This window comes from Oryzias melastigma, linkage group LG16 (genome assembly GCF_002922805.2).
Source record: "Oryzias melastigma strain HK-1 linkage group LG16, ASM292280v2, whole genome shotgun sequence".
Classification (NCBI taxonomy): domain Eukaryota; kingdom Metazoa; phylum Chordata; class Actinopteri; order Beloniformes; family Adrianichthyidae; genus Oryzias; species Oryzias melastigma.
This window is the reverse complement of record NC_050527.1, coordinates 11,198,068-11,210,089: the sequence shown is the minus strand read 5'-3', so window position 1 is coordinate 11,210,089 and position 12,022 is coordinate 11,198,068. Positions and strand designations below refer to the sequence as shown.

General features: G+C 41.2%; 1 protein-coding gene and 1 long non-coding RNA gene across 6 annotated transcripts in view; both read right to left on the bottom strand.

Annotated features, from left to right (window-relative positions):
• The window catches only part of kirrel3l (kirre like nephrin family adhesion molecule 3, like), a 31,335-nt gene extending 29,029 nt beyond the window's left edge, over window positions 1–2,306 (bottom strand). For 2 of the 5 annotated variants that reach the window (XM_024267627.2, XM_024267629.2), the window contains exon 1: window positions 1,611–2,297. In XM_024267627.2, coding sequence (XP_024123395.1) covers window positions 1,611–1,650 — 40 coding nt within the window. In that variant the 5' untranslated portion in view covers window positions 1,651–2,297. Of the gene's footprint in view, window positions 1–1,610 lie in introns of all 5 variants that reach the window. The other 3 variants (XM_024267628.2, XM_024267631.2, XM_024267630.2) reach the window with 3 other exon arrangements.
• Window positions 2,307–10,171: 7,865 nt separating this feature from the next.
• The window catches only part of LOC118599817, a 3,786-nt gene continuing 1,935 nt past the window's right edge, over window positions 10,172–12,022 (bottom strand). Inside the window, exons 2-3 of the long non-coding RNA XR_004949323.1 lie at window positions 11,548–11,679; window positions 10,172–11,195 (exon numbers count right to left, since the gene is read on the bottom strand). This is a non-coding gene — a long non-coding RNA (uncharacterized LOC118599817). The remainder of the gene's footprint in view (window positions 11,196–11,547; window positions 11,680–12,022) is intronic.

Genomic DNA, 12,022 nt, shown 5'->3' with positions numbered 1-12,022 from the left:
TCCTTTGGGAGCATTACCAGAAAGTAAATTATCGGTCTTGTGCAAGACTACAAATGCATGCAATATGCCATACATAAATTTCAAAGTGAAGTCATGAGTTGTGGTCAAATTTTGGACACTTCAAAAAAAAGAGGAAAATGTGGAGGCACTTTTGAGCATCTGTGACTGTAAGTAAGACTCTGCAAATGAGGTCTGGGGTCTCTTAGGTTCTAATTAGGGCCACTGTTACCATTTTCATTATTTGTGTGGGTTTGAGAGGAAGTGAGTGCAAATGTGCACGCATTCGTATGTGTATTGGGGCTGAGGTCAGGCCTCGCCATGGCTTCTCCTCATCCAGCTGTTGCTAGTCTGTCAGCCAGTGGAGGTCTGTTGCTGTCCCCTACACCCCTCACACCCCCCAGCTTTGAATAATGACAAAACCACACAGAACAAGAGGTGAAGACTTATGCAAACCAAATGGCTGATGGCACACTTTTCCATTTGCTGGTCAAAACAGGATGGAGAGGAAACTTTTGTCACTTCAAAAGGAGACGTGCGAATTAAAGAAAACCTTTATTTTTTAATATTGCGAAGTTGAGAGGTAAAAAATTGTTTAATGTTCTTGCTAAAACAACAATTAAAATAAACTTCTCTCTAAAAATTATTTTACAACTTCATAAAAAAAATGCTCATATTTCCACCTAAAAAAAGCCACACAATGATAAATACTTTGCTCAAATTGCAATTCCTGCGTCATTATTCCTCTGGGCACACCCCTGGAGGTTTTTCTGGGTAGTTTTACGCATGGTGGCTGCGTTTTGTCATAGGGGGCTGATAAACTAGGCGCAGGAGGTGGAGGCAGACAAAGCAGCGGAGACAGGTGCTTTGTGTCGCTGCCTGCAGGAAAAACAAAAATCTCTCTTAGCAGTTCTTCTGTCTCAGCTACTTAGACCCGCTCACTCGCTGCCAGCCCTCTCTCCACCACACCACCCTGCTCCATCACAAACGCGCCGATGCGCTTTAGGAGGAAAATAAAACTTGTCGAGACGTCTTCAAACAACTTGGAGTTTGTCTTTAAAAAGACACCAGACATAGTGATCCGTGTCAGGATTGAACGGTGAAATGTCTTTCATTTACCAGCGCTCGCACTTGTTTTGCCATAACCTGCTTTGGTGGCAATTCTTGTTGTTTTTGGTGTAAATTGGCGCACAGGGATGCTGCAGCCCGCCGCACCACATCCGCTTCATTTTCTCTTTCTTTATATCACTTGAACTTTTTCATTTTTATTTTTTGTCCGTGCGCCCTGAAACCTTCCACGACAATAGTCCAGAGTCAGCCTCTCTCAGACATCAAGAATCAAAAACACAAACAAAAGGAGCAAACCCAAAACACACTGCGCAACCACATGGCATTGTGGAACTATAAACAGTCAGTCCAAGAAGCAAAATTCCTCTTTCAAAGCAAAAACCCTATATCCATGAGCATCCCTGAAATGTAGCATTGCAGCAGATCTGCTGCCCCGCTGAAGCAGTGCACTGAGCGGCTTGACGCAGCGCCAGCGGAGCGCAGTCCATCCTATCCCGCAATAAAGACCGACAGAGGAAAACATGTATCCAGAGCGCGTGTCTTACCTGTGGCCATAAGGCAGAAGATGAGGTATAGTGAAGACATTATTATAGCAGCCCTGCGCGGTGACAGGAGCGGGCAGATTCTGTTTGGCAGCGCCGGTCCACCTCGGCACCAGGATCAGAACCACCGGACAGACACGCGCGCTAGGATTCTTCTTTCAGAATAGCATCCACTTAAGAGGGTAGACTGCGACTGATCCGACCACTTTACAAACTCGCGCTCAACAATACGGATCCATAGTTAAGAACTTTCCGTCAGCAGGAGAGTCCGTTCCCTGCGCCCCCGGCACACTTTCCCTTCTCCTTCTTCTCTCTGTCAGTCCATCAGCGACTCCCACGCTCCAGTCCAGCTTCATCCACACTCCACTTAGGAGTCTATCTGTGCGCCCTGCGCGTGGAAGCAAGTCCCCCCTCTGCGGCTGTGCGCAGTGATGTGCCCGCTGAAGTTGGCTCCCGTCCCTCCACTGGAGTCTCTCGCTCTGCTCCCACTGTGGCGCGCGCTCACTGCCTCCTGTCTCCCACGCGCTCTGCCCCGCCGGCTCTCTGCGCTTTGCTGCTCACTCTCTCTTACCAAGTGGAAATGCGCGCTGACAGCCTTCTGGTGGTGGGCTTCACCATATCTGGCAGGAGCGGAGTCGGAGGAGCCCCTCTGCCTCAGATGCTCGCCGAGGTGGGGGGGCCCACCCCCGGGCTCCTGCGATTGGCTGAGCGGGCGTCACGATGAGGGAAATTAAAACTGTTCATTGAGGTTGAATTATTGTTCCAATATAGGGGTTTTAATTATAAGAATCTACAAAAGAAAAAAAACTGTTTAAAATAAAATGTCTACAGAGTTTTTTAAAATTAAAAATCTTTTTTTTTTTATATGTCACAATACAAATTAGTTAAAGACCCACTCCAAGAAAAGCATGTTTTTGGTGTTCTGAACATGATGTTGTAGCATTTTTCTCATGATGAAGGACACATATAAAGAAAATTAAGATAAAAATTCAATTTCTGAGTATTCCTTTATTCATATCATGGTCAGTTAGAAGCAGAAGAAAAAATCCATTAGAAAAAGCCTGTAGCAGTGATGTGCAGTGGTGGCTGCAAGCTTCCTGCTCCAAATAGATCAGTTAACATCTTCGTTTTTTCTTGTCTGAGTTGCCATCTAACTCAAAACTGTACACAGCTGGATGGTTCCAATATTGTTGGCATTTTTGTTTTATTGGTAATATTAGGTTGGGGTTGTGGGGGGCTGTAAGCTAGAGGGAGAGGGCATCAACAAAGAGATGCTGGGAAATGAGGTCAGGCTTACTCTGGGCTAATGCACAACTTAAGCACCGTTTTCACTGAGTGGTCTAGTCTGGTATTTCTGAGCATTTCCATTGTAAAATAGACCCATCAAACAGTACAGAACCGTACCTCTTGGGGGCCCCCATCAGTTTAAAAGTGGAACAAAACAGTTAGGGCAGAGCCACTTTAGCCACCCGTTGTTTGGCAGAAAGTGATGACGACATTAGAAAGCGCCAATATAGCACCAAGCTCGCCCATTTATATTTTCCTCTTTACTGAGGTGTTCTTATTAGCCGTCATGCAACATTAACCCTTTAAAGTCCCCCATGACCATTTTTTTTATTTAAAAAAACATTCCCCTCAGTGTTTTAATTGCGATTATGAAGTTTTTAACCAAAATTCCACAACCTAAATGTCTTTAAAAGCCACTTTTCATGTTGATCTCAAGCCTCTTTTTCAAAAATATCCTCTGAGGGGGCGTGGCTTTTGGAGCTGAGCGGAGCAGCTCCGCCTCGGTCCCTCCATCTGATTATGATAGCTGTGTCTCTCTAGCACAAATCTTCCCCGCTGCTATATAAACATGTAAAGGCGTTTAATATCCAACCATATTGTTTTGAGCCAGATGTCAGCTCGGGCAAAGAAGTGAAAAGCTTTGTCACTGATTTACAATCCTTTAGAAATGTGGTCAAATGGGCCGCCGTTCGCATTTCCGTGGTCACATCAAGAAGCTCCGTGGAGTCTCGCAGAGATTTTCCAGCAGTCTCAGTCCTTTTACCATAAGTATTGTATAAAACTCACACTAAAAATCCAGTGAAGGCTGATTTGACCACAGAATACAAAAACAAAATTATTTCTTATTACATTTGTTCTGAAAAATGTCCCACTGTTGAATCTATGTGAATATTATCAAACAGATGCTTTGTTTTATCTGTGTTTTACCATTTTACTCTTTCATTAGACTCTTGTAGCTCAGTAGAAGTGTTTTGCAAGATGATTTGATGCTTTCAGCAGAAGATTTCCTGATGCTTATACCTGAACAGAAAACGCCCTGCAGAAGGTGACAGACAGAGTGCGACTCTGTGAGGAACTGATAACCAAATTAGGAATTACCTCCTCAAGCGTTTTCTTGACTTCTGTTTTTCTACTGTGTCTTGGTCATATATGGAAATGTTACAGTACACCTTTTTGTTCCCCTTACCCTATAGAGGAAATGCAGCTGATGTAACTAGGGTTCCTAAGCTAATAAAATGGACTGTCTTCTTGTGTGCTCTCCGAGCTCGTTCTTTATTGCAAATCTAATCATGGGTTGTGTCTTTCTTCTTATTTTAGTACATGAACTGATCACATATTTACTAGAAACGTTGTTCTGAGTTAAATTGAAGTTAAATTTCCTGATTTGATCACTTAAAATAATGCTTAAACTATTTTTTCCCCCTACAGGAGGTAGTTTTTGTATCACAATCACCAAAATCACCCTAAACCACCATTTAGAGATTAATGCATAAGAAAGAAAGCAGCTGCAATAAAAATGAATCAAATGGGGGCTATTTTCATAATTCTATGATGATAATATAGTCCTAAAAACCTAAAAACTTGTTGAATAAATCACTAGATCAAAGAAAACCCAACCCGCCAACATCCCTTTCATTGATGAACTTATTTATTCAGCCTAAGTAGGATGCTATTTTAATTTTGTCCACAAAAGTCTTCAAGTAGCTGCTCCCGCGGTAACCTGTGAGTTCATAGTTTATGTGCTTAATTGTTCCTCGCTGCAGTGAAGTGGGCTCTCCAATGAACAGAGAAGAAAAGAATCATTATTTGCACAGAAGCTCTGCGTCGAGATGAAAACGCCGCTCTCCATCAGTTGCCTGTGGGTGTTTGTAGGCTCCTTCTTTGATGTTGTTCATTATTTATTCAAGGATCTATTGATTAGCTGATACAATATGTTTCACAGTCATCTGATTAACCATCATTTCATTGCATGTTGTTTCGAGGAAAGTTTCTGGGTGCTTTCATTTGAATGCACTTCGCACACATGTGCCTTTTAACTCATCCAGGTGGTTTGAGCTTCATGAGACTGTGAAAAATTCATCAAAGAGTCGGACTTGGACACAGAGGACTCGGGCATATGTGGATTCCAGAAATCATCAACCGCACACACACAAAAACCAGGCTTTCTTTGTGACATTTCGCGCTGCATTTAATTAAACAGTGAAGCACACAGTGATTAGGGTTCACCTCCTCGTGAGGGTTCCCCCCTCGAAACAATAGTTTGCAAACCCTGGGGCTGGCCTTCCTGTTTATTGCCTCCCTCGAATGCAAACATAAGGGTCCCCCTGCCAGTAAACACATGTTGATGGAGGAAACAGCTTGCACAGCTGTGAAGCCAACCCAGGTTAGTGTGACTGAGCATGCGGGTAAATGAGCGTGTCTGAATCTGTGTGTTTGCCGTTTTCTCCTACAGCCGTGGTTCAAGTTGGATAAACTCTGTAAGATGGGAGAGGGCGATCAGGAGAGATGACTCATGTGAGCACGGGGTGTGTGTTCATGGTCGGTTTGGCTGCAAAGCTGTCATTGACTGGGTTTGGGTGAGCAGTAAAACCAGCAGGGCTCCTCCACCAGTTGTGCTGTGATAATAAAATCAACATCCATTGTGTAAAGTCTGTCACTTGGCATGATGCTGGGATTGAAATGCATGATCTCCTGTAGCTCGCACAGATGGACAGATAGATGAGACCAGAGGAGACGAGCATCAGCCCAAGCCAGTAATTACACTGGCCTCAGTGGCATCACAGGGAGAGCGCCCATACTCCCCAAGCTTTTGAGTCTGTGAATAATTTATAAATAAAAAGGGGGTTTTCAGCTGTGGGTTTATTAATAATAAATATGGTTTGATATTTACTAAACTGTTCGGAGGGAGAAAGGGGTGACAGTTAAGACATCGTTTGCATGGTAATTGTAAGTAGGTAATAAATAAGGCATGAAGTGCAGATATATGGAAATGTGATTCAAAGGGAAATGAGAATAATTTAACCAAATATTATCCCAGTCCCAGTTTGACCTGGGGTCGATGAAAAAAAAAGATGTCAGTCAGAGTGAGCGGCACTTTGGGCCTCACTTGCTTTCTTTTTTTGTCTGACATGAAAATACAAAACAGTGAATTGAATTGTACTAACATAAGCCATGTGTGTGAGTTTAATGAGTATCAAACGGAATAAAATCATTAAAAAAGTTTTGGTCTGTAAAAAAATAAGGTAAAAGTAGAAGAAACATTTAGAAGCAGTTTTCTATGAAAACGCATCAACACACTACAGTCAGTTCTTACTTAAAAAAAGAAAAAAAATCAACGTGTGATAAAAAATTCATAAAAGACTGATGCCATAAAAATATGCAAAATCAGTATTAGTTCATAACAGGGAACTGCATGCTGAAAGCAGTTAATCTGTTGAAATTATGCACCTGGGCCATGAAAAGCAACAAGCTTTTACCCTAGGGTGACAAATCCCACCCACACAGTCGCTGACAACAACACCGCTTCTGTGATAAGGTCAAAGATTCACACATTAGAGGGAAAGAGAAACTGAGCTCCAGTGTTTCTTCATGCACCATTGACCTGCCCATCCCACATCCTCTTCTAAATCTCGGCAAACCCTTCTGATGTTTAAACCTGGCCAAGCGCAGTGTGAAAGCAGAACCTAAAAATGACTTAAGGAGCTTTTTATGCTTTGCTGTGATCGCGTTGTAGCAAGAAGATAAAAGCATTTATCAAAGAAAGTGTTCTTCTTTTCCTTTCTGGTCAGTTTGTTTTCACCAGCTTCACCAGCAGCTGTTGTAACCTTTCAATGTGGTTTGGTCTGCTCCAATGTAAAAGCAACAAACTGCTAGTGTGAAAGCAATCTGTGTCTATTTGGCCAAACTCTGTTTATTGTACAATAAACTCCTCACAAGTTCTTCAGACATCAACAGATGTTCAGTCTGAGGCTCATCCACATGATGAAAACAGTTCTGAAGTTTTACACTCTGCCTGTCTGCCAGAGGATCAACTTTAAACTTATGTTGTTAGTTTAGAAAGCCTTAAATGGTTTAGCACCAAAATACATGATTGACCTCTTGACCCAGTATGTACCAACCAGACCTCTCCGGCTGTGGAGCAGCGGTAGGGCGGTTCATTCCTGATTGACCGCCCTACCGCCCGACCCCCCATGTGTCTAGGTGTCTTTGGGCAAGATACTGAACCCCACATTGCCTCTGGTGGAAGGTTGGCGCCAGAGCCACCACCAGTGTGTGAATGGGTCTGCGACTGTAAAGCGCTTTGGGCCTTCAAGGAAGGTAGAAAAGTGCAATCGATGTAAAAGCCCTTTATCATATGGATCCAGCCTGTTGTCTGTTCTGACAGTCAAAGCCAAACATGGAGAAACTACATTCAACTCCTACCACAGATCTGAAACAGACTTCCAGAAAGTCTTCAGCTATGTTTACAGCGCTCTCTGCAATGCCTGTGTAAGCAACAACTTTAATTGATAAGTCAATGTAAATGCATGTTAGCAAACACGTTAGGCTTTCCGCATTTGAAACTTTCGGATTCAAGTATCACTATGCAAGTTTCCACAAATGTTTTTGGCATTTATGTTGAGAGTTAAACCTGGTCAAACTTTGACCAATCAGGAAATCAGATTTGGTAGTGACATAGAAGTTTCCCTTTTTCATTAATGGAAGTGCAAACCAGTTGAAAATTCATCATGGAGGAGAAATGAAAAATTGCACTTTGTGCCCACATGGAATCATGTGACATCAAGTCTTTTATATCAGAATAGAGATGTGAAAGAAAAACTCTGGAGCAAGATTTATGAAATTTGCACTGCTGCAACATTTTGCACCATACCTCTTCCAACTGTAGGTGCTGACATGCTCCAGTAAACAGCAGCAAAAGAACAAGAAGAAGAATCCCCTTTGTGTGAACACCATGAGCTTTTAAAAGAACATTCAAGAATACACGTTCGGTGTGTTCAAGAATGTGTGTCACATGCCTATCGTGAACGTAGCATTCCACCAGCTGAAACTCTCAATTTATTTAAATCCAGGAAAGACCTATCTGTTCTCAGCTGTTCTGGATATGTTTTTATTGAAAAGTTACTTTAAAGACCCACTCCAATAAAAATCATGATTTTAGTGGTTTCAAATCGTAATGGATCAAGAGCAAATGAAAACCCACGGTTTGAAAAAGCTCAGATTTGTGACGCAGCGACTACAATGAACGGGCCAAAGTCTTTCTGCTTCGCTACGATTCAGATACATCCAACTGCAGATAAATAAATCCACTAATACCTTCATCTCCTTCGTCTGAGACGCCATCTGGCTCTAAACTGTACGACTGGATGGCTCAGATATTGAGATATTGCTCACTTTTTTTTTTTTGCTATGCTAATGTTAGCTTGGGGTTTTGAGGGGCTGTAAGCTAGTCGAGAGCGTAAACAAAGGAATGATGGGATATCGTTGTAGGGTTACTTCCTCACCAACACTCAGTTGGTGAACTTCTGATGAACTCCTGCTATGCTGCAGAATATATGTCTTAAAAAATGAAACTTTTTTTTTGTCTAAAAATGGCATAATCAAAACTAAAAGACTACTGGGAAAGCTTTTAAAATGGATAAACATATAGTTGATGAGAACTTAAAGCTTTCTTTACATTCATTTCTTTTTAATTATCCTTATATTTTATTTTAATGATCACTCATTTAATATTTCTTTTGAATGTTTACTTTAATGTTTTACATAAATCCCTTTGACTATTCTTTGTATCCGTCTGCTCTTGCCTTGACATACAGTAAGATCACACAATGCATCAGAGCAGGAGCAGACATCATAATGCTTTAAAAAGCCATTTTATTAACAGGGTCAAACCTTTTTTTTTTAAGTAATGCTTTTCTATTTTCCTTTATGTTGTTAAAGAAAATGATGGGTTGGGCATTTTTCATCTCAACCATGTGGTCGTTGAGTGATCGCAACAAGATCCACTTTGCACTAAATCTTGACATCTGAAAACCTCTCTGGCCTGTTTCAACCCCCACACTTTAAGATAAATTGGATAACAGACACACTTAACCCGAGTCCACACGAGCTCTGCATCTATTTCACCATTTTAAGCACACAAGATCCAAAATAAAATCCAGTTGTGAGACCTGGAAATTTTTGACACAAATCCAGATCATTGACTTCATATAGAGAACTGGACAGAGTGGGAGTGACGTCACCCATAGAAAACCTGCAGCTCCAGCAAAACAAAGTTAATTCCACTGCCAATTGTCCGCAATACAACATCTTGTAGCCAAACGACAGTGATTGGTTCAAGTTGGTCTGAGTCATTTTGGGCAACCATTGTCGCCAACGATGAGTGAGCTTGTTTGAAGCCACACCCCTTTCACTGAAGGCGGACTCAGGAGAATCTGTAGCCAGCAGGTACTTCTTATTTGGAACATGAGGGAGAAGGAGTCTCTCTATCCAGTTCTTTATATGCAGGCAGATCTGCCCACAACTGTGTTGTGGGATAGGCAGGTGTTGCACAAAATGTTTGCAATTCACTCATAAAATTTTTATTTAGACCACAATTAAAGTCTGTGGGGATTCAAACAGAAAATACCATCATCTTACAAAGGAAAACAGTTGCCAGTTGAGATTCACAGTGAGCTCTTTAATTGCAACCACTTGTCCTATATTGATCAATAAAACTGCTGCATCTCTCCAGACAGATATCATTCTATAGTATTTGGTTACAAACAAGAACGAGGGGCTCTGTCAGAGAGCTGGAGGAGGATTCTCACTCATCTGTCAGTAATGAAATTAACAAAACTCAAGACTGAATGTATTTCTAACTTACATTTGTTGCAGTCAGCTACAATAAAACAGGCTGCTCATTGAAAACTATCATGTTAACCTTTCAACTACCCCCCCAAAAAAAGAAAATCACCAAAAAAATGTATTTTTTCCTGCTGCTTATTGCCTTGGTTTGGAGCCCCTAAAGAGATATAAAATTATTATTATTTTTTGTGCCTAAAATTACTTAGGGGCTATGTAAAAAAACTGAAGTAAAAAAAAAAAAATCTGGTTAGTAACCAGTGCACATCAGTTACTATCTGGTGCGCACCCGTTACTATACAGAATTTTTTTATTTGTTTTAAAATGTGTTTAGCTGGTGCACACCAAATAGTTACTGGAACAGTTTTTTCCCTAAAAATTGAAGTTAAAAAAAATTGTTACTATCTGGTGCACATCAGTTACCAGAATTTTTTAATCAACTTTAATTTTTTAGGAAAAAATAATGTTCTGGTTTAGTAACTGCTGTGCACCAGATAGCCACTGAAAAAAAGGGTTTTCTAAAAATGTAAGAAAAAAAAAAAAACATTCTGAAAAATACTAACTGGTGTGCACCAGTTACTATCTTTCGCGCATCAGTCAGTAACTACATTTTTTTTTTTTTTTACTTCAAATTTTTTATATGTATATGTCCCTTTAGGGGTTCCCTACCTTGAGGAGTAATACACAATCAACGTTTTTACAAATATGTTTTCTAAATGTTCCCCACCATTTCGTTGAGCAGGCAGTTTAAGGGTTAAGCTTTAAAGTTAAAGTCCCATACTTCTGACTGACAGTAAGTAATGATTTGTCACTCTATTCCTTGAATCGTTCATCTTTTATGCTAGAATATTAAAGGATCTTCTTTTCTCTTTTAACCATTCCTTTTTATTTGACTGTCTCTTGGGATTTGCTATATTATATCCCAGCTGTACCAAGATCATTCACTGCAGGAGGTAGGGCATGTGGTATTGTTGTGTATTTTGTTTAGCAAAGCAGTCCAAAGGTTATATCTCCATTCATACGAGGAACATTACACCAGCTTTTACTGTAATTGTAGTATTGAATGTTGAACTGATCAGCGTCAACCATAACTCTGACTTGCAGTACAAGCTCATAACTCATAGGCACATATACCTTTGTTAGGCAGTGTTATCCATTTGCCTAACTTGCAATTCAAAACCTGTCTCCTCTCTCCCATTCTAACATATGACGTCAGGCAACAGCTCTGGTTTGAAATTTGCAATTATGCATTTTCGTTATGTGTGATTGACGACTAGGAGGAGGGCCATTAAAGCCCAAAGCAGACCCGGGGCTTGCTCTGCAGGCGGCAGGACCATTTCCAGGCTCATATTAAATCCATGTCCTCTGCCCTAATATCAGAATACGATTCCGGCCTCCTATGACTTCTGTTTTTGTCTGTAATGAAAGTCTCTCCGGGGATCAGGCTGAGGGATTCTTTTCCTGAGGGGTCAAGGAGAGGTTGAGACTTTTGGTTTCACATCCAGAAAAGAAAGGGTTTAGATAACAGAGAAATGGCCACAGAATGGACATGCATTTTAACAAGTTTCCACAGAACTGAAAGAGTTTTTATCTTAGAAAACTGCTTCAAAGTGAAAGCAAGAGCCAGCCAGCCCTTCATCGAGTGTGCATATTAAACACTTCCTCTATGAAGATTACTATGTTCCAAAATTTAACATCAGGCTTGCTGGGTCCCTGGCCAGCCCAACTGAGTCTTTACTCACAAGTGCAGCCGTAAAGCTGTCTAAAATATTCATGCACTGATGCAGAGTTGTTGTCCCTTGATGGGCCTCACCATGTGCAACATCTGTTCCTGATGTCATGGCGTGCTCCTGCGCGCCAGAAAAGGCCTCATTGCGTTGGTGGCATCACTACTGTACCAAGCCGTGACCAGACACACGCTTCTCCACTCAGCTGTGATAAATATCTGAAACAACGACAGTGATCCAGAATATTGAGCTCCTCTGCTGATCCATGCACATAGATCTAGCTGTCGCGGCCTTACAGTGAGATCAGCAATTCTGCCATTCACTGATGAATGTGTTCGCTGGTGGCTCAATCAACAGTTTTATGATTACTTAGAGACAACTCTAGCACATGCCTTTTTTCATAGTGGAATTGATGTGATGGTATGTGATAAATGCAGTTAGCTTGAACAGTCCTGCTCCCACTGTACATTATAAAGCTAAGCTAGCACAACATTTTAGGTAATTCAAAAATGATACTCACCCGTATTTGTCCTATAACATCAGATGGTAGAAGGACTTGGA